This window comes from Dendropsophus ebraccatus, chromosome 9, assembly GCF_027789765.1.
Source record: "Dendropsophus ebraccatus isolate aDenEbr1 chromosome 9, aDenEbr1.pat, whole genome shotgun sequence".
In the NCBI taxonomy this organism is placed as follows: Eukaryota; Metazoa; Chordata; class Amphibia; order Anura; family Hylidae; genus Dendropsophus; species Dendropsophus ebraccatus.
In genome coordinates, this window is record NC_091462.1 from 100250483 (window position 1) to 100273570 (window position 23088).

A 23088-nucleotide genomic window follows, 5' to 3' on the forward strand; every position below is an offset into this window, starting at 1 on the left:
CCTCAGAATAAAATTATCCGGTGGGATGGGTTGGGTTGCTCATCATAAAATTATCCTGTGGAATATGTTGGGTTGCTCACCATAAAATTATCCGGTGGGATAGGTTGGGTTCTTCACCATAAAATTATCCTGTGGGATCTTCAGAATAAAATGATCTGGTGGGATGGGTGGGGTTCCTCACCATAAAATTATCCGGTGGAATAGGTTGAGTTCCTCATCATAAAATTATCCATTGGCAAAGGTTGGGTTTCTCACCATAAAATTATACGATGGGATAGGTTGGGTTTCTTACCATAAAATTATATGGTGGGATAGGTTAGATTCCTCACCATAAAATTATCTGGTGGGATGGGTTGGGTTCCTCACCATAAATTTATCCGGTGGGATGGGTTGGGTTCCTTACAGATCCCCTGGCTAGGCCTAGGTCCCCACTAATGTCCATCTTCTGGTCCCCATGCCTGTCCAGCCAATCTTCTGTCCTCATGCCCCATGCCTGTCCAACCAATCAGTGGTTAAGGCGGGTCATAGCCGTGGCCATTGATTGGTCAGGATGTGGGACTACATACTGTACCTAAATACCACAAGGTTTAATTAACCAACGCCTTTTGACTATTAGTTTTGGAGACTGAGATTTCTGGCCGTACGCCATGAGTGATATTACAGGAAGACAACAGACATTGCATCTTGAATGTTTATCGCAGATCTATAGCTGCAGCGTATGAGGAAATTCTGGGCAATGGGAAAAACTCTTTTTTAGCTATAAAACAGTAATAAAGCCCTCCATAAAAGAAAAATATGTGAAATGCAGGTTATTACCACAATAAATGAAACACGTATGGGTTGAGTAAACCTTTCAGTTTTATAGTTTTTAGAGATTTTATCATTAGAATCGTGTATACTAATCTGCGTGTTTCTCATCCCAGTCTGATTCAAATGCAATTTTCAGATTTGAACTCCATGAAATTGCTGTGGAATTACTGTCTTCATACTGCTTTCCAAATTTTAACCTTCCCCTGTTTGTCAACGCTTTGGCTATACTCGATATAGACCTATCTACAGTTCCCCACCCCATTAGAGTTATAGTTCACCCTATTCGTATAGTGGCTAGACTCTCCATTGCTTTATAGAAGAGGTTATTTTGTGCTGTCCCACTACGGGTGTTATTAGTTTTTACACCCCTCGCAAAAGTCTGTACTTCAAGTAAACGTGGTAATGAAATAGTACCTAAGTTTTACCACAAGATGTCGCTGTTATCTGTTTATGCACTTATGTATTGCACAGCTGTAGTAAACAAGGAGTTTTTGTTTGTTGTAATCTGTGCACCAATGAGAGCTGTTCTTTCCTTTCGCCTATCTCTGTCCATCTTTCTCCTTACACTTTCTTCTCCACCACTCACAAGGGACATTACACCTCCTGTAGGAAGTCATCACATGGGGAGATGAAGTGCACCCTTACACTTGGTGAGTCTTACCCAAGTCTTGGTGAAGAGAGGACGCAAGACAAGAGGGTCCCTGCTGTAGTCCAGCTGGGCCCTGACTTTGCCAGGTGCCCCCTCCAGTCCGGTTTAGTGTAGTCTAGTGTGTGGTAGTGGATAGACACACATGGGAGACACAGAGACTTTTTTCTTCAAAGCTACATCTATTCCTAGTATACTCGGGAGAGGACAAAGTCAGAGAACACCCCAACCCATGCTGTGAACACTTCTAAAAGAGCAGGACAGTATCCTGAAACAAGAGGAACTGATCCGGATAGAGCAAAGTTGCTAGAAGCCTATGTACTCTATCTTGCAATGCAGGTGTAACCAGGTAATTTGGCCACCTTGCTCAACTCAGGTAACAAGGTCTAGGGCTTGTATCACCCTAATAGGACCGGTCACCCAAAATTGTAGGGCAACAGGTGGTATCATGACAGCAAAGGTCGAAACACGGGCACAAGTATCTTTCTATTTTCAAGTATTCTTCAGTATTCTACTTCTTCTTCTTCTTCTAAAGTTCCGGCAGAGCACATTTCTACCCTGGGTTGGGACTCTCGGCACAAACTCCTCTCCACTACTCTGAACCCTCAGTACAAACTCCTCTCCAATACTCTGAACTCTCAGCACAAACTCCTCTCTAGTTCTCAGAACGCAACCAAGTCAGCTTAGCTCTTCTACTCCAAAGGCTCTAAGCGCAGATTCTGTTCTGTCACGTATACTGTCTATGATCAACTGTTGTACAAAGTATTCTCACGAGTAAAGAAGATTTTATTTATGATAACAGGACTCAGTGATCATTGTTCCGGCACCTACACAGTAACCACGCCATCCTTGGGTCATCACCCCTTTCTGTGGGTGGCGGTACTGATAGTCCGGGTGGGTCACAACTCCACTGCGGACCACAGTGATAAGTACCCAAGGGACCCCCTCACAGCCCGGCAGATCACCGACCACAGGAAAGGGTACAGTTCGCCACCTTAAACTAAAAGCAGGTGTGAATATAAATAATATACAGTCTGTTTCTGAAGAACCGATTGCTGCTGGAATCCCCTGCTGTTCTCTCCAATAGAAGCAACGATTGTGTAACAGACAGTGAGTATAGATCCAGAGCTTTATCCAACTTTAACCACCGCTAATCAAATGCTGAACGCTCAAGGTTCGCTCATCTCTAGTTGCCATCAAAAACATGGTTGCAGCAAGTCTCCCCGGAAGCAAGCTTTACTAAAAGGGAAGCATTTTGACTCGAGTTTCCTTGAAGCATATAGGAAGGAGGAGTTACGCTGATAATATACTATTACTTCTAGTAATTCAGTGCTGGGGATAGTCCCAGCTTTGTGGTTTTCTTTTTTTTTTACTTTGTTTCCTGTATAAATATACAGTATATATATTGAACTCAATAGTTATGTAGTATGCACTAAACTCCTACTAATGGCTGCAAGCAAATATGATTTTACCCTTTACCTTGATGGATATTCAAGATATTTTGACACCTGACCATTATAAGATTATCTGGTGGGATAGGTTGGGTTCCTCACTGATTCCCTGGCTAGGCCTAGGTCTCCACTAATGTCCATCTTCTGGTCCCCATGCCAGTCCAGCCAATCAGTGGTTGAGGCGGGTCACAGCTGCGGACATTGATTGGTCAGGATGCAGAACTACATACCTACATACAGTACCACAACATTAACCAACATTTTGACTATTAGTTTTGGAGACTGAGATTTCTGGCCATACTCCATGTCTGAAATTAGCGGAAGACAACAGACATTGCATCTTGAATGTTTATCACAGATGGATAGGCAATGGGAAAAACTCTTTTTTAGCTATAAAACAGCAATAAAGCCCTTTATAAAGTCCTCCATAAAAGAAGTGTATGTGAAATAAAGGTTATTATTGCAGTAAATTAAACACATGGGGTTAAGTAAATCAGTTTTATACAGTTTTTTAAAGAGATTTTATCATTAGAATCATGTATACTAACCTGTTTGTATCTCTGGCTGATACCAAAGCACTTTTCAGATTTAAACTCCATGAAATTACTGCCAAAAATATAACTGTGCTAATGAGCTGCTTAGGTACATCGATGACGGCCCTCACCCCCCAAGTGCACTGTTCAGACCAGCCGGCAGTCATCAAACAACCCCCCTAATTTGACATAGCTGTGGCCACCCATAAACTCTCGCCCATGCCCATTACCATCCCATGGTGCCGTTCAGGGCATATTCAAAAGGAGGGCGTTGCTGGACAAGCTGCTGGGTTGGACCAAAGCACCAAACTAACTCACTAGCATAATCATATTGTGGGCCTTTTTTTTATTTTAAGGCAGGGTTCACACTATGAATGACACCGGCCTTGTTACCTTGTTTGCTCTGTCAGTCTTGTGTGGCCACTATACAATGAATAGGCCGCAAGGAATCCTGGCCGGACTGTATAATATGGGGGAGATTTATCAAACATGGTGTGAAACTTTCTCAGTTGCCCCTAGCAACCAATCAGATTCCACTTTTCCTTTTTCACAGAGTCTGTGAGGAATGAAAAGTGGAATCTGATTGGTTGCTAGGGGCAACTGAGACAGTTTCACACCATGTTTGATAAATGGGCAATTTCATTAAATAACGGCCGTGGTTGCAAAACTGCAACTACAGATGTTGGTAAATGAAATTATACCTTGTGTGAACATAGACTAAATCAAAAAATTGTGTTGAAATCAGCCTGACCTGGGCTACAAAATAATATACAGTGGGGAAAATGTGTATACTAATTCTGCACATTTTCCCACCTATAAAGAATAGAGAGATGTGTAATTATTATGGCAGGTAACTTCACCTGGGAGAGACACAATCTATCAAACATTCCAGACAATCACACTGTAGGATTTATAAATAATTATTTTGCATTTTATTACATGAAATAAGGATTTGATATAATAAAAAAACAGGGTTAATATTTTGAGCAAAAACCTTTGTCTGCAGTCATAGAGGTTGGATGTTTCCTGTAGTTCCTGACCAGGTTTGCAGACATTGCAGGGATTGTGTCTCTCCCCCAAAGCCCTCCAAGCCCCCCGCCCCTCCCCTCCTTCATCTTCTCAAGATCTTACAGGTTTCAGGGATGTCACTGGGCAACATTGAGTTTTAGCTCCTCCAGAGATTTTTTATTGGGTTCAGGGGTGGCGACTGGCTAGGCCACTCTAGGACCTTGAAATGCTTCTTATAGAACCTTAGATGCCGGCTGGATGTTTCGGGTCATTGTCATGCTGAAAAACCCTGCCACAACTCACCTTCAAAGCAATTAAAGAAAGGATGGATGAACAACCTCCTTCCCTTCCATCCTTGCTTTAATACGGTGCAGTCGTCCTGTCCCCCTTGCAGAAAAACGCCCCCAGAGTCTGATGTTCACACCTCCAAGCTTCATAGTTGGGACTGTGTTCTTGGGGTTGTACTTGTCCTTTTTCTTCCTCTAAACACAAGTAGAGTTGATACCAAAAAGTTTTAATTTGGTCTCCTCTGACCACATGACTTTCTCCTATGCTTCATGTGCATCATCCAGATGGTCATTGGCGAACTTGAAACGGGCCTGGACATGTGTTGGAGAACCTTGTGTGCCCTGCAGGATTCCAATCCATGATGGCGTAGTGTGTTACTAATGTATTCTTTGAGACTGTGATCCCAGCTCTCCTCTGTCCTTCTGTGTAGCTCTGGGCTGATTCCTGACCTCTTTCAGAGTTATCCTTATCCTACCAGGTGAGATCTTGCATGGAGACCCAGACCAAACTAAAGATTGACAGTCATTGACAGTCGTCTTGTGTTTCTTCAATATTCTAATAATTGCGCCAACAGTTATTGCCTTTTCACTAAGCCGCTTGCCTATTTTCCTGTAGCCCATCCCAGCCATGTTCAGGTCTACAATTTTGTCTCTGGTGTCCTTAGACAATTCTTTAGTCTTGGCCATGGTAGAGAGGTTAGTGTGTGATTGAGGGTAAAGAGAGGTGTTTATTATACAGTTATCAAGTTCAGACAGGTGCAATTATTACAGGTAATGAGTGCAGAGTAGGAGGAACTTCTTAAATATAAATATAAACTTAAACTTAAATATAAACTAACAGGCCTAATTAATTCTTTAAAAATCAAACTTATAGATTCTCTCACAGATGAAGTGTACCTACAATAAAAATTTTAATTAAAATAAATTACTCCCGACAGCTGGAGAAGTTGGATGCCCCTTAGGGAGGGTGTATCCATGTTTCTTTGGCAACCGTAGGGCTGCATTCAATTCTCTAGCTGCTAAGCATTTGGGTTTGGAGAACGGTACCAAACTCGAACAGTTCAGAAAGTCCGCTCAACGCTACCCATTAGCTTTTTTAGCTGAGGAGCCCTCAGTCATTCCTTTTTGTGGCCCCAAGTTCCAGCTGAGACAATCCATGTTATTACTATGTACTGTATTGTATATTTTCTACCTGATGCTTCATTGCAAGTTACCTTGATGTTTTTGTGGATTAGCCTATTTTTAGTTTTTAGTTTACACTGTAAGGGGAATGTACCTTACCCACATTCCACCGCTTTATGATCCCTAACATTGCAATACTGGTTATAAATGAGTGCAACTTCATGTGGCCCTAAGGAACAATAAGCTTTCGATGTACTAACCTTGTACATTTTTTTCTTTATCTTTTTCCTATCTATGTACCAATATGTCTAACTGTATGTGCAACATTTTTTTCTGTCTTTTTGTCATGTTCCTGCCTGTTCGGCACGGTCCTCTGATTATTACATATCCAACTCTAGCTACATTTATAGGTCAATTTTGTTGTTTATTGCAAATGCAAGAGTATCTGTATCTCTTGTGCATTGTAGTACGTGGTCTCACACTTTGTATCAGTAATTTGAGTATTCCCTCCTGGACTACTTTCTTACTATTTTAGTGCATATCTAATAACATATTTAGGTATCAGGTATAGGTCGGTACTAAGGGGGACATTTATCAAGACTGGCGTACTCATACTCCAGTATTAAATAAAGTCCTGCCCCATTTTCCATGGCCGGATTTACTAAGAGGTGTACACCTCTTAGTAAAGCCGGCCCTACGCCTGGCACAATTCTGGCGCAATACGCATTACGGCACAAATCTACACCTGCTCAGGGGGAAAGGGTAGGTTTGTATCATGTTTTACGCCTGCGAGAAGGGGTAAATCATGATAAATGAGGTGCAGGAGGAGGCCATGCCTTCTCCCCACCTTGACACCCCCCCTTGCCTGTCCATTAGGCAAGTGGGGAATACGGCTGGCGTATGCCACAGAAAAGGGGCGTATGCCAGGGGTGCACATTGATAAATTTCCACCTAAGTGTTTATATGCTCTGGGGCTAAAGCCTGTAGTATGCTGCTCCTATCCCCAGGTGTCCCTATACTGTATATCTGATATTGCACGGCTGAAGGAGAAACTGTTTGGGGTTAACTGTGCACTGTATTCATTGATGTATCTCTCTATTCTCTATGCCAATGTTTGTGGGTCTGTAGCACACCAACCCCTGAGTCACATGCTACAGAGTGTTTATATGGCCTATCGCATTGGGTTTCCCTTAGTCTCCATGCCAAATTACACTTCTCCTGAAGAGGTATATAGTGGGATTGGAGCTAGCTGGGGCATGTAGTAGTCGGTTGGAGAAAGCACTACATAAAAGATTGAGTTTTCTGAGGAGAGTTTTCCAGGGCCTGGCCTAGAGGCCAGGACCAATCTTTGGGTCCCTATGCAGAATCAGAGTGTGCATGCAAAACTTTATCTTTACCTTAGCCCACCTAACCTCCTAGCCCTGTCTGGCTAGAGCACCTGGCAGTAAGGCTGCGGTAGAAGAGAGAGGAAAACCATATCCACATTGGGCATTCATTCTCTCAAGTTTCTGAAGATCATGCCAGGTTCACAAACCAGTAGTTAAGCACGATTAACCAAAAACTCTACTGCAAGCTGATGGCTAGCTTCTCCCACTAAATGGGCCTACATTCCTGATCCTGTGTCACTCGGTGCCCATTAGATAGCCTAGGCTGACTTTTATTCCCGTGGTTGTCTACCAGCAAAGAACCTGTTATCTATCAAGAGTAAATATATATACTGCCAGAGAAAACTATGGAGAAAACTATTTATATTGCACTGTACCGGACACTGTATAGCATGTACTGCACTTCAGAAGATTTCAGTAAACCTTTTCATGTTTAAGTTACCTGAGCCTCAGTGACCACTGCTACACCTGCACTACACCTGGTCCAAACTTATGAAGCTGTTTGTCAGTACATCCAGGCGTGGACGCATACCACTCCTGGCCGCCGTGACAAGTGCCTTGTTGGTACACCACCATCTTGCCCTGCTACACAACATCCAGCAACCCCTGGTTAATGCAACGCCATGATGCAATTTGTAATTTGTAGTTCTACTGGAGGTCAAAGTGTTCCCCATCCCTTTCCTAGCCACTGCAGTCAATAGCTAAGATTAACCCATGACGTCTTCTATAATAGTTTATCGTATCATTGATATAAAAGTACATTAAATATTGACTAGGGTTGGACCATCATGGATTCATAGTCACGAAGGGTTTGTTAACATAAGGAGGATTTGCACATTATATTACACCTTACTACTTCTAGTAACGCAGCCCTGGGGAGGCCTTTTTCCCCTCAGTGGGATATTCCCGGCTCTTATTTAATTTTTTTGATTCTGTTTCCTGTATTTATTTTCTGTTTAAAAGCAAATAATCTACTCAGCTCCGTGACTCATCCCTATATACAATGGCTTCAGGACATTCAGATCTCTATGAGCTCACGCTCTCCATTATACTGCTCTATGGTTTCTGTTCTGTGCGGTCGTAGTCATAGGCCCCGTGTTAACACCGCTTCCGGCCTTGTTATCCCTACCACCCGATCAGCTGTTATAGTCCCGGTGAGGGTTATAATCCGACAGCTGCATTCCCACCACAGCTAACATAGTTATACTTATAATATTTTTTTGCAAATAAATTAATTTAGCAAACCTGTCTCCTGATATGCTGCTCTTTCCCTCTCATTGTTGGCAGCTTGTTGTCAAGGTTACCAACCACCACTCTGCTCTAAAAGCAGTGGTCTGGCTGATGTATACATATAGCTATGGAATACATATATATTATACAGTATTTATACACTACAGGGGAGATTTATCAAACATGGTGTAAAGTGAAACTGTCTCAGTTGCCCCTAGCAACCAATCAGATTCCACCTTTCATTCCTCACAGACTCTTTGGAAAATGAAAGGTGGAATCTGATTGGTTGCTAGGGGCAACTGAGCCAGTTTCACTTTAAACCATGTTTGATAAATCTCCCCCTACATTCCTATACATCTAAATTATATTTATATATATATACAACCACCAGAACACTGCTTTTAGAGCAGAGTGGTGGTCGGTAATCTAGACAATGAGCTGTCAAAAATGGAAAGGAAAGAGCAATCATCTCAAGAGAAAGAGACAATGTTAGGTGAGATGGGTATACCCTATATTTGAGGAAAATGACACAGGCCCTCTGCTGCCACCAATGGTTGTGTTGGGAACTACAGAGCTGCACAAGCCCTGGTCCTGACACAGTTACATATATATGCAGTGCTAGTGATGCCGAGCCTTCTCTGATGACTATATAATACATGTTAGCATTAGAATAGACATTGGTAAAGTTGTATATGTCAGAAGAGCTCGCTTCAGCTGTTGCTCCCTGTAATGCCAGAAGTTATAATTTAAAAATGACATAACTTTGTTAAAGAGCTGTAAAAGTATATGTTTTATGCTGGAATACCCCTTTAAATATCATTATATATCTGATCACTAATATAGATATAAGACAAGGAATATACATTATCCCCTATACTACTACTGAACTGAATCCAGTATATCAAGGCCAATGGAACAAATGATACCGCCACATGATATAATTGATTAGTGATTACAGTGCAGTTACATCCAGTCACGCACAAATAACATTTTCTGTGATCGTAGTCCTTCACTTTTCCTTTTCTACTCCCACCCATGGTGTCTGAAACCATATAATTCCCATGACTAGGCATGACTAGGGGCTATTAATGTGCCAGAAAGAAAGCCCTGGGCACCTCCAGGGGCAACTGTTGTTTAATCGTTAACTTTGGGTCATGTCAAAATTTTTAAACGTTTCTACATTAAAAGGGGTAAAATACGCAGTAAAAATCATATTGCAGGTACATTTTTGTGCAGAAATTTGCCTCAGCAGACTTAAAGGGGTACTCCAGCGAAAACTTTTTTCTTTCAAATCAACTGGTGGCAGAAAGTGCCAAATATTTGTAATTTACTTCTATAAAATAGTAAGTCTTCCAATACTTATCAGCTGCTGTTTGTCCTGAAGCAAGTGGTGTATTCTTTTCAGTCTGGAAAGCAGGAGAGGTTCTCTCTGGGGATTTGCTACTACTCTGGACAGTTTCTGACATGGACAGATGTGGCAGCAGAGAGCACTGTGTCGGACTGGAAAGAATACACCACTTCCTGCAGGACATACAGCAGCTGATAAGTACTCGAAGATTTGAGATTTTTTAATAGAAGAAAATTACAAATCTCTGGAACTTTCTAACACCAGTTTATTGGAAAGTTTTTTTTTTCAGCTTGAGTACCCCTTTAATAACATAATAGGGCCCTTCTGTGTAACTACACAATGTGCCAGCATTCTCTGCTATGCCAAGAACGTGTCTTGCCTTGTCTATTAGCTCAGATATGAGCTCTATACACCTGGGCAGACAGGAAGGACAGAGTAATTTTTTTTTCTTCTTCTAGAAAAGACAAGAAATGATTTTATGAGTCACCTGTAAAAAGTAATAAGATGTTCCTTCCTGATTGGCTGGAGAAGAGAAGCCACACCCCTCCTCCTCCTCCTCCTCCAGGCAGCTATACAAGGTCAAGGCTCCATCTGAGAGCAGACTTTACTGCAGCATCCTTACCAAGATGAAGGGAAGAAGCAGCCGGCATCCTGTCAACCTTGAAGCTGTTGGAATAATGCAGCATGGCAACCAGAAGGTGAGAGCCCGGGTATATAATATATTATATATATATAATATATACTAGTATAGTGATATTATATTATATTGTAGGATACAGCAGACTATACATTTGTAAAATTCTAGATTTTTTTTTTAACTTTTGGGCTGTATACGTCCCTATATGCATGCCGAAATTTCTGCCAAAAGAGGCTACATTTACACAGTTTTTTGGACTTTTTTTTAAACTGGAAAATGTCTGTTTTACACCTTTTACAACCCATTTTTTTACTACGGAGTTCTATTGACACTCTATGAACATTCAAACGTGTGTAAATTTAAGTTGTCATTTTTACAGCCCTTATTTCAGCTATTTTTGGGCCAAAATATCAGAATAGCTATTTTTTAAGCTGTAGCTTTTACCTGTAGCAAACAGCTACAAATATTATTATTTTTTTAAAAAAAATATTCAAAAGAGGCCAAAAGAACCGCCCAAAAGAAAAAAATCAAATAAAAAATCAAATAAAATTTCAACCATTTTCCTGTTCAATAAGGTTTCATTGAGGATTTTTTTTAAATTTTTCAAAGCATAACAAAACATTCTTTTGCTGCGAACATTGCAAAGGTGATACACAGAACATCCAACTGTAGATACAGTAGTGAAGAACGAATCAACATTACATAAGACGTTGGGTACCTAGTGTAGTGAACAAAAAAAATAAAATCTGTCCCATGAGGACGACAACAGAACATTTAAGCAAAACTAAACTGTCTTCCGGTGGTCAGTATAAAAACAATAAGCAGTTTTATTATACTCTTAATTTTATGTCTTAACATTGGCTACTTTCCCATATCTCGGCAAGTGAGAGTCATCATACTTATGTGAACAATAGATATAATGTAAGGTCAATTAGTGTGTGGTACTATTATGAACCAGGTTATAAAATATAATTTCAACCATTTTCAGGGCTCAAAAACAGCCATGTTTTAAGCCTTAGGCTGCATTCACACGTTCAGTGTTTTTCCCGGTCCGTGATTGTGGTCCAGCAGCTACCTCCGTGATCCGTGCAAAACAGTCCGTTTTTCATCCGTTTTGCATCCGTTTTGCATCAGTGTCAGTTTTTTTCACGGATCTGTGTTAAAGCATTTTAAATTACATTGATTACATCACATCCGTGTTTTTCACGGATGAACACGGATGTCACATCCGCGTACATCCATGAAAAACACGGATCTCATTGATTTCTATGGGAAATCCTTTCCGTGCATCCGTTCCGAGTAATGACATGTCCTATTTTTTAACGGAACGGATCACGGATCCGTGAAATCACGGAACATTTGAATAGCCCAATAGAAAGCAATGGACTGTAAAATTGTCCGTGCGCACGGATCCGTGAGCAGGGACAACTTCCCGGAACGTGTGAATGCAGCCTTAGGCTATGTTCACACAAGGTATATTTTCGTAAAACCACAGCTGTTGTACGGAAATATACGTTACATAGCCATCTATGGTATCCCGGCCCGAGCGGGATCCCTTGTGGCATGTCAGTTTTCTGTGGCCGCTATTCAGTGAATAGCAGCCGTACAAATTCATGTCAGTGTACACTGTGGAGCGAGTGGCTCCGGCTGCTCGCTCCATAGTGTGCTGTGGGAATTCTAATGCGGGCGCACACAGATGTGGCCGCATCAGAACTTTGCGCCCCGGAAGATTATCCGGCCGGTACAGCAGTACCTTCCAGGATGATCCTTTCAGAGACCGCCCGTTTAGTGACCCAGCCGGGTCACGGAACAGCCAGTCTCATACACTTTGGAAACATGGCCTTAGGCTATGTTCACAAACAGTATTTTTGCTCACTATTTTGGTCAGTATTTTTCAACCAAAACCAGGAGTGGATTGAGAGCACAGAAAGGCTCTGTTGACACACTGTTAAAATGTAGTGGATGGCCACCATTTAATGGTAAATAATGGACGTTGTTTTAAAATATCAGTAATTATTTGCCATTAATTGGCCGCCATCCACTCAATTTCTACAGTGTGTGAACAGATCCTTTCTGTGTTTTCAATCCACTCCTGGTTTTGGTTGAAAAATACTGACCAAAATACTGAGCAAAAATACTGTGTGTAAAATGAAGGTCAATTTTACGTCTGTAACAGCTATTAAAGTAAAAATTAACCTGAAGCTGATTTTTTTAAGCTGCAAATGTTTAAAAAAAATGGACCAAAACAAAAAATGGCAGTTTTTTTTTAAAGTTTTTCCCTTTGTCCAGTTTTTACTGATGCGTGAACAAAGCTCAATAGAAATTTTTTCAGTTCAAATGGCAAAATATCTGCATAAAAAAAAAATTATGCTTTGGTGGAAAAAAAGTTCTCGTGGCCCCCTCCATTCTCCACCAGACACCCCGGTCAGACCCTTGAGATACTATAACCAGTTATTACATTTCCCTCCTTTTTTCTGCTCTTCTAGACGTACATGTTTTCGGTTTGTTGGTCCGACCACAACAAGGTCCTGATTTACAGAAGTTTTAGAGACTTTAAGAAGTTCCAGGTAAGTAGACTGTGATATATACGACTCTCTACTATAATTCCCACATCTTCTTCATCTTCAGTCCCCGATTTAAAAGGGATTTCCAATGATTATCTGTCATCTACAGGAGAACCCATCAATAACAGTTCAGCTTCCCTGCAGCACCCCCCACAGGGGGAATGAGTATTTCCGTAACTATAACTCTATGTTCTGGCCCAGCAATTACGCTAATTTTTAAAAATAGAAAGAGAATCAGCTGACAATAATGTTAGGCTGGCCATAGACTTAATATAGCTGTCGGCTTGTTTGGCTGTGTCTCTCCATCCCTCCATGTGAATACACGCTCATCTGAGCTGAATGTGCATATGTGCAGCTTACCCTGAGAACAAAAGATCAGGCATGCAGAAATCCAATGTGCCCAACGGTTTTCTCTGCAAACAAGTGTCATCAGGGGATATTCTGAAATCCTCATATACATATGATGGTGGGTCAGACCCCTAGAAATTGGAGGGTTCTGCTGAGACTTATCTAAAGTGTATGGTCAGCTTTACGTCTCCGGATATAGCAACAGAATGACTTATGATTTGCCTGGCAATTATGTAAAATGCTGGCAGCTGCACAAGTGTATATGCCAGGAAAAATGCCACGCTTGTACCGGGAAGATTGTATAGACATTACATAACTAGTAATTATACTGACTATATACGCGGATACATAGTGTGACATATGTGTATAGCAAGGGGAGCTCTGATGGCGTAAGATGAGATTCATAGTAGGTATAGCGTATCCATGCCTGTCCATGTGCCAGCCTCAACTTCTGGCAAAAGTTATAGCAAGTCTGTTAGACTGCAGAAAAAGTCCCCCTCCACTAAGCCCCACCCACTTGTCTATAGAACAAATATGGCTTGTTCCAATGAGACTGGCAATTTAAAGATTTGTAACCTTTTTCCACCAGATAAAAGGAGCAATTAGCATTAATAAATCCTGCTCTTCTTTACTTAGAGAGATCTTAAGAGGAACTTCCCATTAGAAGCTGGGATCTTAAATAAGACTGAAAGGACGCTGCCCAAACTGAAAGGTAAGAAGAGGTATCACACGCTGAGATCATTACATCTGGTCAGTGGCGTCTCTCAATGCAAAAGTAGTTCAATTATACCTTTTTTTCCATCTTCAGCCACCACTAGAGGGAGCTAAGCTGATTATTTTTGTTATACATTATACTCAATTCAAATATAGAATAGAGAAAGCTCGTGAGCTCCCTCTAGCTGTGGCTGATGGCACCTGTAATGTGTTATCTACCACACAGGGGACTTGGAGCTTTGTATAAGAAAAACAGCTCTTAAGTGTGATCATAAAAGGGGGAGGTTAACTTTAAGTTAGGACTAGTGGATACTAAGTGCATCCTCTATCCACAATTCTGGGGCAGAGTTCCCTATTACTCTGCCACTAGACCTATAGACGTAGTCCAACACGTAACACTCAGACCTTTTCCAGAAACATGCCAGGAGGAAGTGTGTCTCATCCTTATTTACAGGTAATATAATTATTACTAGTAGCTACTTGGTTCAAAGAAAGTGCCACTTACTGGCAAAGGTCCAGGTCAGACTATTACACATAGGATTTATAAGTCCTTTGGATTTCCTTGACCGTAATAAATTCCACACCCTTTAATGAAGATGTACACTAACATACAGAAAATGACATATTACATGTTACGAATGGGAAAAACCTTTAAATGTAATTTAGGGCATCTCCATAATGCGTGCAGTTACACCACTAGGTGTCCCCACATTGGGGGCGGAGCTCCTAATATGCAAATAGCATGGATGACTGACAGCATTGTCCTCTAGCAATGCCACACCCTTTTTATTCTGATGCTCATTGCTCATACATAGTAGGTGACTATATATACAGAATACTTTAGTGTGTATGATGGCGACTAGTCTCTCCCTGCTCTACAAACGTCAGGGAAAAGAAGGATCGGCCATGTTGGATTTCAGTATGCCAATCCATTCTGACAGCAGCTCACCCTACACCAACGGTAGAATCCTTGTGTCATGTCCTGCGCCCTTAGGCCCTGTATAAGACATAAAATACAAAAGAACCCATAATGAATGCTAATGATAAAACAAGTAATAATTATGATGCTACAACAACATTGATAGACAACCATCACATAGCTGATTATTCTGCAACCTAATACACCCATCTACCCCCGTCATAGCAGGAGACTGTAAGCAGCACAGCTCATGCCGTTACTGAGAGACAATGGTTGAGTCACTTATGGCTCCGAGCCAAATGTATAGAACATGTAAAGGACACCTACATCACAGTGATGACATAATCCTCGGTCATAAACTCTATGTCTATATATAACTATGAGCTTTAGTTTTGCTTTTGTTTTTATTGTAGAACAAATTGACTGCTGCATGGAAACCATCAACAAGCAGCCTCTCCAGCATCTATATAGCCTGACAGTTCTTTGTTGTACTGTGTTCTGGTGTTTGTGACATTGACAGTAGTATATTTATAAATTAAAAATAGGGGCTGAGAGGATATTAAAGGGGGTTATCCAGGATTACAAAAACATAACAGCGCCACACCTGTCCTCAGGTTGAGTATGGTATTACAACTTGACTCCATTCAATTTAATGATATAATGATAATATAATAACCTGAGCACTGTTTGTGGAACAAAACATTAATTTTCTAATCAAAGATAACCCCTTTAAGATGTTACAGGGTCAACCACACACAGCAAAGAACCATTATTCACTCAAAGTACTAGATAAAGATCCATATTAATAGCATATTTGTCAATAGCAACTTGTCAATGGTTTCCAGGCATAGAGGTAACTCCCAGTTACTGATTAGGACCGCCCACTGGACTCCTAAGCCTAGAATGACCAGACATTTCAATGACTAAATTACTAGTTATACAATTTTTTTCTCTTACAAATCTATATATTTATCTATTCAACTCCTTGTGCTTTATGACATGCTGCCCACAGATTGAACTGCATTTTATGCTAGATTTGTTCCTTTTTAAACTGATCTCAATTTAGAAGTTTACCTGCCATAACCGAACATCACCAGCAGGTGGCAGCATAGTTCTCTAAATCTCATGCAAAGAAAGGAATAAGCAAATTTTTTAAAATCTTTTTCAGATGCTCCCAGAACGGTGACGAAGAGGAACGCCTCCAAGAGGTTCTTAGAGAGACTGCGGCTCCTGGAGGCCTATTCACACTCCTTACTGAAGCTGGACGCTAAGATATCACAGAGCGATTTGGTGGTTCAGTTTTTCACACTACAACAACGCGACCTGAATCCTTCCTTCCCTGCAGACAGGTGACCACGATCCGCTCCAGCTTCCCTTATGTTTTTATAGCTCTCACTATTATAAGATGTGGATTATAGATTCTGTGATCGTCTAATAAGCCTGAAAATCCTGAATTACTACCTATCGATGACTGAATCTTGGTATTTCATCTTCTCTTTCAGCCTGGTTATCATGCCCTCTGAGAAAAAAGAGGAGACCCAAATTGTTTCCTCTCACACCCCCAATATCTCAGCGCCTCTTATATGCCCCAAATACATGTGCACGGCGGACTACGAGACGGTGGATCTGAAGAACAGGCCATTCAGGGTGAAGCAGTGTGAATTTCTTGATGTCCTGCTAAAGGAAAGCACTGGTACGTGAGCCTGTGAGAAATGTATTATTATTAGGAACAGCGCCATTCATGTCTATAGGCTGTGACTGGTGTTGCAGCTCGTCTGCATTATAGTAAATATCAGACAAAGCCTATAGACCAGGGGTAGGGAACCTTGGCTCTCCGGCTTTTGCAAAACTACGACTCCCATCATGCCTGGACAGCTAAAGCTTTGGCTATCCAGGCATGATCAGAATTGCAGTTTTTGCAACAGCTGAAGAGCCAAGGTTCCCTACCCCTGCTATAGATAGAAGTGGTGCTATAACTGACATCTAATACAACCCCTTTAAAAGAAACTGCTTGTGACGTACAGTCACACCCACCTAGTGGTCATACAGGTGAACTGCGTAATGGAATTTTTAATTGTTTTGCATGACAGGCTGGTGGCTGGTGGAGAACGAAGACCGACAAATCGCCTGGTTTCCAGCTCCCTATCTCCAGGATCACAGGAATAAACAAGTGTACGACATTGCCAAAGAGTGCCAAGGAGAAGGTAGGGTGTAGTCTATGCACATCTCATATCTTCAGTTCCCATTTAATTCCCTGACAACTTCTTTCAGTCTATCTTGTAATAATCTATCCTTTTATGATGAGACCAAAGAGGAACCAAACAGTCTTTTCCTGTCAGCACCACTAGGGGAGGTCTACTCCATGCTGATTTATAAGTAACTTCAGTCTACAAAACAGTGAGCTCCCCCTAGTGGAGACTGCAGGTGCCCCAAATGTTGTTAAAGTGTACCTGTCACTTAAAAAAAAAGTCACAGAGACAAGATCACTGGGGAGCTGGGTTTTGATCTGTAAGAGTATGCTGAGACCCCCAGTGATCAGGAGAATGGGTGGGGAGAAGCTCACAGTAGTGTGCTTCACTTCCTGTTGTCAATCATTTCTTTTTTGAGGCCCCATAGAAAGGATGGAGATTGCTTAGAGATAGGAAGTGAAATGCGCTACTGTGCTTCTCCTGGCTCCTTCTGCTGATTAATAGGGGATCTCAGAAGTGAGACCCTGACTAATCAATATGTTTGAAATGAAGCAGAAAAGAATGTTGCAAAGCATTCAAGGAAGTTATCTGAGTTATAAAGTTTAGGAGCCCCTTACTATGTACTGTAGACACATGACCATAGGAGACCGAACTGTAGACATGACCATAGGGGTCAGAACTGTAGACATGACCATAGCGGTCAGAACTGTAGGCATGACCATAGGGGTCAGAGGTACAGAATCTCCCATTAGAATTGAGCACTGATGTACTCGGGACCCCTGCTCTTCAAATTGTAGGGGGTTCTACCATGTTCATACATTTACACTCTATCCTAAGTGTTATTAGTGGGACAGCCCCTTTAAGGAATGCTGTAACCAACTAAGGGCCTTCCTCCATTGCTCCATTACCTAAACACATATTCTTAATTTTAAAAAAAGTGATATAAAAATCAACTGACAGTAGTCTTCTTGGTTTTGCTCATTGGTTCTTTATATCTCTGATCAGGAACCTTTTGTGTGGTGATAAGAGGCTACGAAGCTCAGAACTTGGATGAGCTGACAGTAGGGATCGGCGTTGTGGTGGAAGTCCTGAGGAAATCCGAAGATGGTTGGTGGCTCATCAGGTGAGAAATTTTGTCTGTTTTTGTGTAATTTTAGGGTCATTTTATTCCATTTCATGTATATATGTGCATAAGTGTACAGAAGAATACATTTATGTATAGTTTTGTGAAATTTTGCAGTAAAATTGAATGTTAAAAATACATTTTAATAGTATGAAGAGGTTTCCTAGGTCCAAAAAATTACTCTGACAAGAGTTAAAGAGATATTCCACTCCAACATAATTTTTGATATGTTGCTGCCCATGATGAGTCTAACAATTCCTTCCATACTTGTTATTATCTATTCAGTCTCTTTCCCCCAGTTCTGAGCTGCTGCTTTCTGCTGAAGACACAAAATTCAGTGTGTGAGCTTTTCTCTCTGTCTCACCCCCCCTCCCTTCTGAGATGGCTGATGTAAACAAGTCCCTGGCAGGCTTTATCTGCAACATTGTAGCTTCTTTGTAATGCTGGGAGGGTTATTATGAGGTCAAGTTGATAATGAACTCACTGTGATTAATCCTCCCAGCATTAGGGCACAAACACTTGCTGGATCCACAGCGAGTCCTCTCGCTGCGTATTTGCAGCGAGACTCGTTGAGGATCCTGGCGCTATTCTTTCAATGTTAGACAAAATCGCAGCAGGGATGTACATCCCTGCTGCGAGTTTGTCCCCAGCCCGCCCCGTTAACCCCCCGGCCGCCGGAGCATATACTTTACCTGATCCCGACTCGGCGGTTCCCGGAGTCTTCAGCAAGCCGGAGCCGGGATCAGGTAAAGTATATGCTTGCCCGCAGCCCTGGCCGCCCTACCTCCATCCACCCCCGCAGCCCCGGCCGCCAGGGTGTTAAAGGGGCAGGCTGGGGACTAACTAGCAGCAGGGATGTACATCCCTGCTGCGATTTTGTCTAACATTGAAAGAATAGGGCCGGGATCCGCAGCGAGTCTCACTGCAAATACACAGCGAGAGGACTTGCTGCGGATTCGGCAAGTGTGTTTGTCCCCTAACAAAGAAACTTTTCAGATAAAGCCTGCAAGTGACTTGTTCACATCAGCCGTCCCAGAAGGGAGGGGGGAGGAGGGGGGACACAGAGAGAAAAGCTCACACACAGATTTTTGTGTCTTCAGCGAAAGCAGCAACTCAGAACTCGGGGAGGGAGACTGAATAGATAATAACAAGTATGGAAGAAATTATTAGTCTCATCATGGGCAGCAACATATCAAAGTTATGTTTGAGTGGAATACCCCTTTAACCCTTAGACGACCCAGATGGAAGTCTGTCCCCAGACGACCCTGGACGTAACTCTTTGTCCTGGGTGTTTCTCCCACTATGAAGCGTGCTCCTGAGCGGAGCGCGCTTCATAGCAGGTGGGGGCCGGCTGCAATCAGCACCCAGGACCTCCCCGGTAATGACACGCTGCAGCGATCGCGCTGCCGCGTGTCATTAACCCCTTAAACGTCGAGGTCGCGGCGCGACCACAGCGTTTAAGTGTAAGTGACAGTGTGACTGCGGGGGTCCCGATCGGTAAAACGGACCGCCGGAGGTCTCTTACCTGCCTCCGTGCGGTCCGATCGGCAATCTGCTGCACTGAGCCTGCACAGGCAGGCTCAATGAGCAGATCGCCGATAACACTGATCAATGCTATGCCTATGGCATAGCAATTATCAGTGTGTGTAATCACACTAGTGTATGTAAAAGTCCCCCAAAGGGACTTCAAATGTATAAAAAAAAAAAATTACAAAAACTCCAACACACTACCCCAAAACCCCTCCCCCAATAAAAGTTGAAATCACCCCCTTTCCCATTATATAAATAAAACATATAAAAATGAATAAATAGATAAACATATAATATACCGTAGCGTGCGTAATTGTCCGATCTATTAAAATATAACAAGCGTCATTGCGAACGGTAAACGTCGTACACGAAAATAGGGGGAAAAGTGCGCGGATTACAGATTTAATGTTACATTATATATAAAAAAAATTAATAAAAAGTGATCAAAACGTCCGATCTCCACAAATATGGTATTAATAAAAACTAGAGATCATGTCGGAAAAAATTACACCCCATACAGCCCCGTAGGTGAAAAAATAAAACTGTTATAAGCGTCACAATAGGCCCATTTTATTTATAATTAATTGCCAAAATAAAGGATTTCATTTAAAAAAATATATAACATAAGAGAATCTGTGTAACCTGCATATGGTTGTGTTCGGGCTGACTTATAGAATAATAGTATCATGTCGCTTTTACCATATAGTGCATTACGTAGACACAGGAACCCCCCAAACGTTACCATATTGCATTCTTTTTTACGATTTCACCAATTTATATCTTCATAAATAATAACTTTGGGATTCCATCATACATGTTATGGTAAAAGGAAAGACGCCATTACAAAGTACAACTATTTTTGTAAAAAACAAGCACTTACATGGCTTGTAGATAGAAAACTGAAAGTGCTAGAGCTCTTAGAAGGGGAGGAGGGAAAAACAAAAACACTAAGATCAAAATTTGCGCGGTCCACTGGGTAATTTTGGGCCTGGTCCTCAAAGGGTTAAATATTGTAATGCATTTACCATGGAAATAATGATCGACATTGATGCTTGATGATGTCATCACAGATTGATGATGTGCCATCACTAGAGATGAGCGAACCTCGAGCACACTCAGTTTCTCCTAACCTGAACACTCTGCATTTGATTACCAGTGGTGAAGAAAGTTGTATGCAGTCCTAAGGTTGCCTGGAAAAAAATAGATACAGCCATAGACCATAGGCTGGATCCATAAATACAACCTATGATGCCCAAAAATGTATGAGTAACAATTGGTACTTTCCCCAGATACAACAGAAGAACCGGCTTCATCCCGTCTCTCTACCTAAAACCATACTCAAACCCATGTGAGAAGATCCAGCATATCCTAAACAGAGAACGCTATGTCTCCACACCCGATCTGAATGAAGACAAGTGGTTAAGAGATGCGTACTCCTATCCAGCCTTCCAACCAATATTAGACGACCAGAGACAAAGTGATAGAGAAAGGTCCAAGTCATTGGGGGCCACATCACTGGGGTCTGACATGGAATCAGATACAGACAGCATGACAGGAAGCAATGGAAGACTTAGCTCCTCCAGTAGTGGGCGCTCTTCATGTAGTACCTCCAATTCATCACTGACCTCATCATTGCCCAAAATCCCCAAAAGACCCAAGGCGGATGAGATCATACAGAAGTGCAGCACGGTCACCAAGAAGAAGGTGCAGAGGTCACCAGTAGCTAACGAGACCCTAGGAGTAAGCGGGACCCAGCTCTAGGTCACTATGATAAAGGCTAGAAGGCATGGAGGTGGGAGTCATTTTTGTTTGTCATACTGACAGTCCGCTCTCACTTATCCATTGATACTTCTTTAAGCAAATTGTCCTGAGATGTGTCCAGCGTGGACACAAAGATACGTAGCGGTAAGGCTATAGTAGTAGTAGAATTTTCTCTACTTATAGATTGTGTATATATTTAGGAATCATTTTTACATGTAGATCCCGCAAGTCCCCAGGTTGGTGGATCATTTGGTAATCTGAGTCTACTCATCATGTTCTGAAATCGACTAGCTTTGCCTTTTCAGGCTCTACTAATCATGTTCTGAGATCGACTAGCTTTGCCTTTTCAGGCCCTACTCATCATGTTCTGAGATCGACTAGCTTTGCCTTTTCAGGCCCAACTCATTATTGAGGCAGACTTTTAGGGTATGCTGGGAGTTGTAGTTTTGCAACAGCTGGAGAGTCACAGATTCGAGACCAATGCCCTTGAGAAAAATGTAAAGTGCGGAATGCTGTGTATGTAATAACTGCAGCTTATGCGTTCGCTGCCATCTTTGACATACTTTGTAAGATGTTGTATTTAAGTGATTTTTCAATAAAATAAAATGGGAATTTTAAGTGTTGGATTTTATTGACTCCTAGCACACAGCAAACCAATGACACAGACAGCAGGGGCACAAATAGTAACAGGTAGAGATGAGCGAACCTGGAGCATGCTCAAGTCGATCCGAACCCGAACTTTCGGCATTTGATTAGCGGTGGCTGCTGAAGTTGGATAAAGCCCTAAGGCTATGTGGAAATCATGGATATAGTCATTGGCTGTATCCATGTTTTCCAGACAACCTTAGAGCTTTATCCAAGTTCAGCAGCCCCAGCTAATCAAATGCCGAACGTTCTGGTTCGGATCGACTCAAACCCGAACCCAGTTCGCTCATCTCTAGTAACAGGTAATATAGCAATGGCCACCTCCCTTGTGAATTGTAACCATTAGAAAAACCCCTTTAAGTGGACATCGTCTTGTAAGGGCAAATGAAATAATATCTGTTTGTTTTTTAGCAGAGCTTCTATCCCTAGTACTGTTGGAGAGAGCGGGCCCAGAGCAAAATTGACCCTCCACTATGGCGTTGCCAGGAAAGTAGGGCATGAGGTTTGTTTCCCTCTCTTCTTGCTTGCTAATAGTGCCGTTCATCCAGAGAGGGGAGTCCTACATCCAGTAGTACCTAAGGGGTAGGGCCCATAAAAGCTGCATGATCAAACTTGTCTATGGGTCAGGTCTATTCAGCCATTTATAAAAAAAAAAAAAATGGTGAAATCCAAGATGGCTGCTATTACTGTTCTCACAAAAATGGGTACCCACTAGAGATGAGCTAACCCGAACATTCGGTGTTTGATTAGCTGGGGCTGCTAAACTTGGATAAAGCTCTAAGGTTGTCTGGAAAACATGGATACAGCCAATGACTATATCCATGATTTCCACATAGCC

General features: G+C 41.9%; 1 protein-coding gene across 1 annotated transcript; it reads left to right on the forward strand.

Moving 5' to 3' along the window:
• The first annotated feature begins 10410 nt into the window (after positions 1–10410).
• Positions 10411–22223, forward strand: LOC138801337 (NADPH oxidase organizer 1-like). The gene is made up of 8 exons (XM_069984053.1): positions 10411–10518; positions 12944–13024; positions 14006–14081; positions 16171–16351; positions 16505–16695; positions 17093–17206; positions 18197–18314; positions 21134–22223. The coding sequence occupies exons 1-8, from the start codon at positions 10447–10449 to the stop codon at positions 21603–21605; spliced, it is 1305 nt and encodes a 434-aa protein (XP_069840154.1). The 5' UTR covers positions 10411–10446; the 3' UTR covers positions 21606–22223.
• Positions 22224–23088: the final 865 nt, after the last annotated feature.

What these genes read in the sequence shown, in the direction of transcription:
- LOC138801337 (XM_069984053.1), top strand. Translation starts at nt 10,447, where the DNA reads ATGAAGGGAAGAAGCAGCCGGCATCCTGTCAACCTTGAAGCTGTTGGA. An exon ending in CCTGCTAAAGGAAAGCACTG is followed by an intron (nt 16,696 to 17,092) that starts GTACGTGAGCCT and finishes TTTGCATGACAG; the next exon opens with GCTGGTGGCTGGTGGAGAAC. An exon ending in CAAAGAGTGCCAAGGAGAAG is followed by an intron (nt 17,207 to 18,196) that starts GTAGGGTGTAGT and finishes ATCTCTGATCAG; the next exon opens with GAACCTTTTGTGTGGTGATA.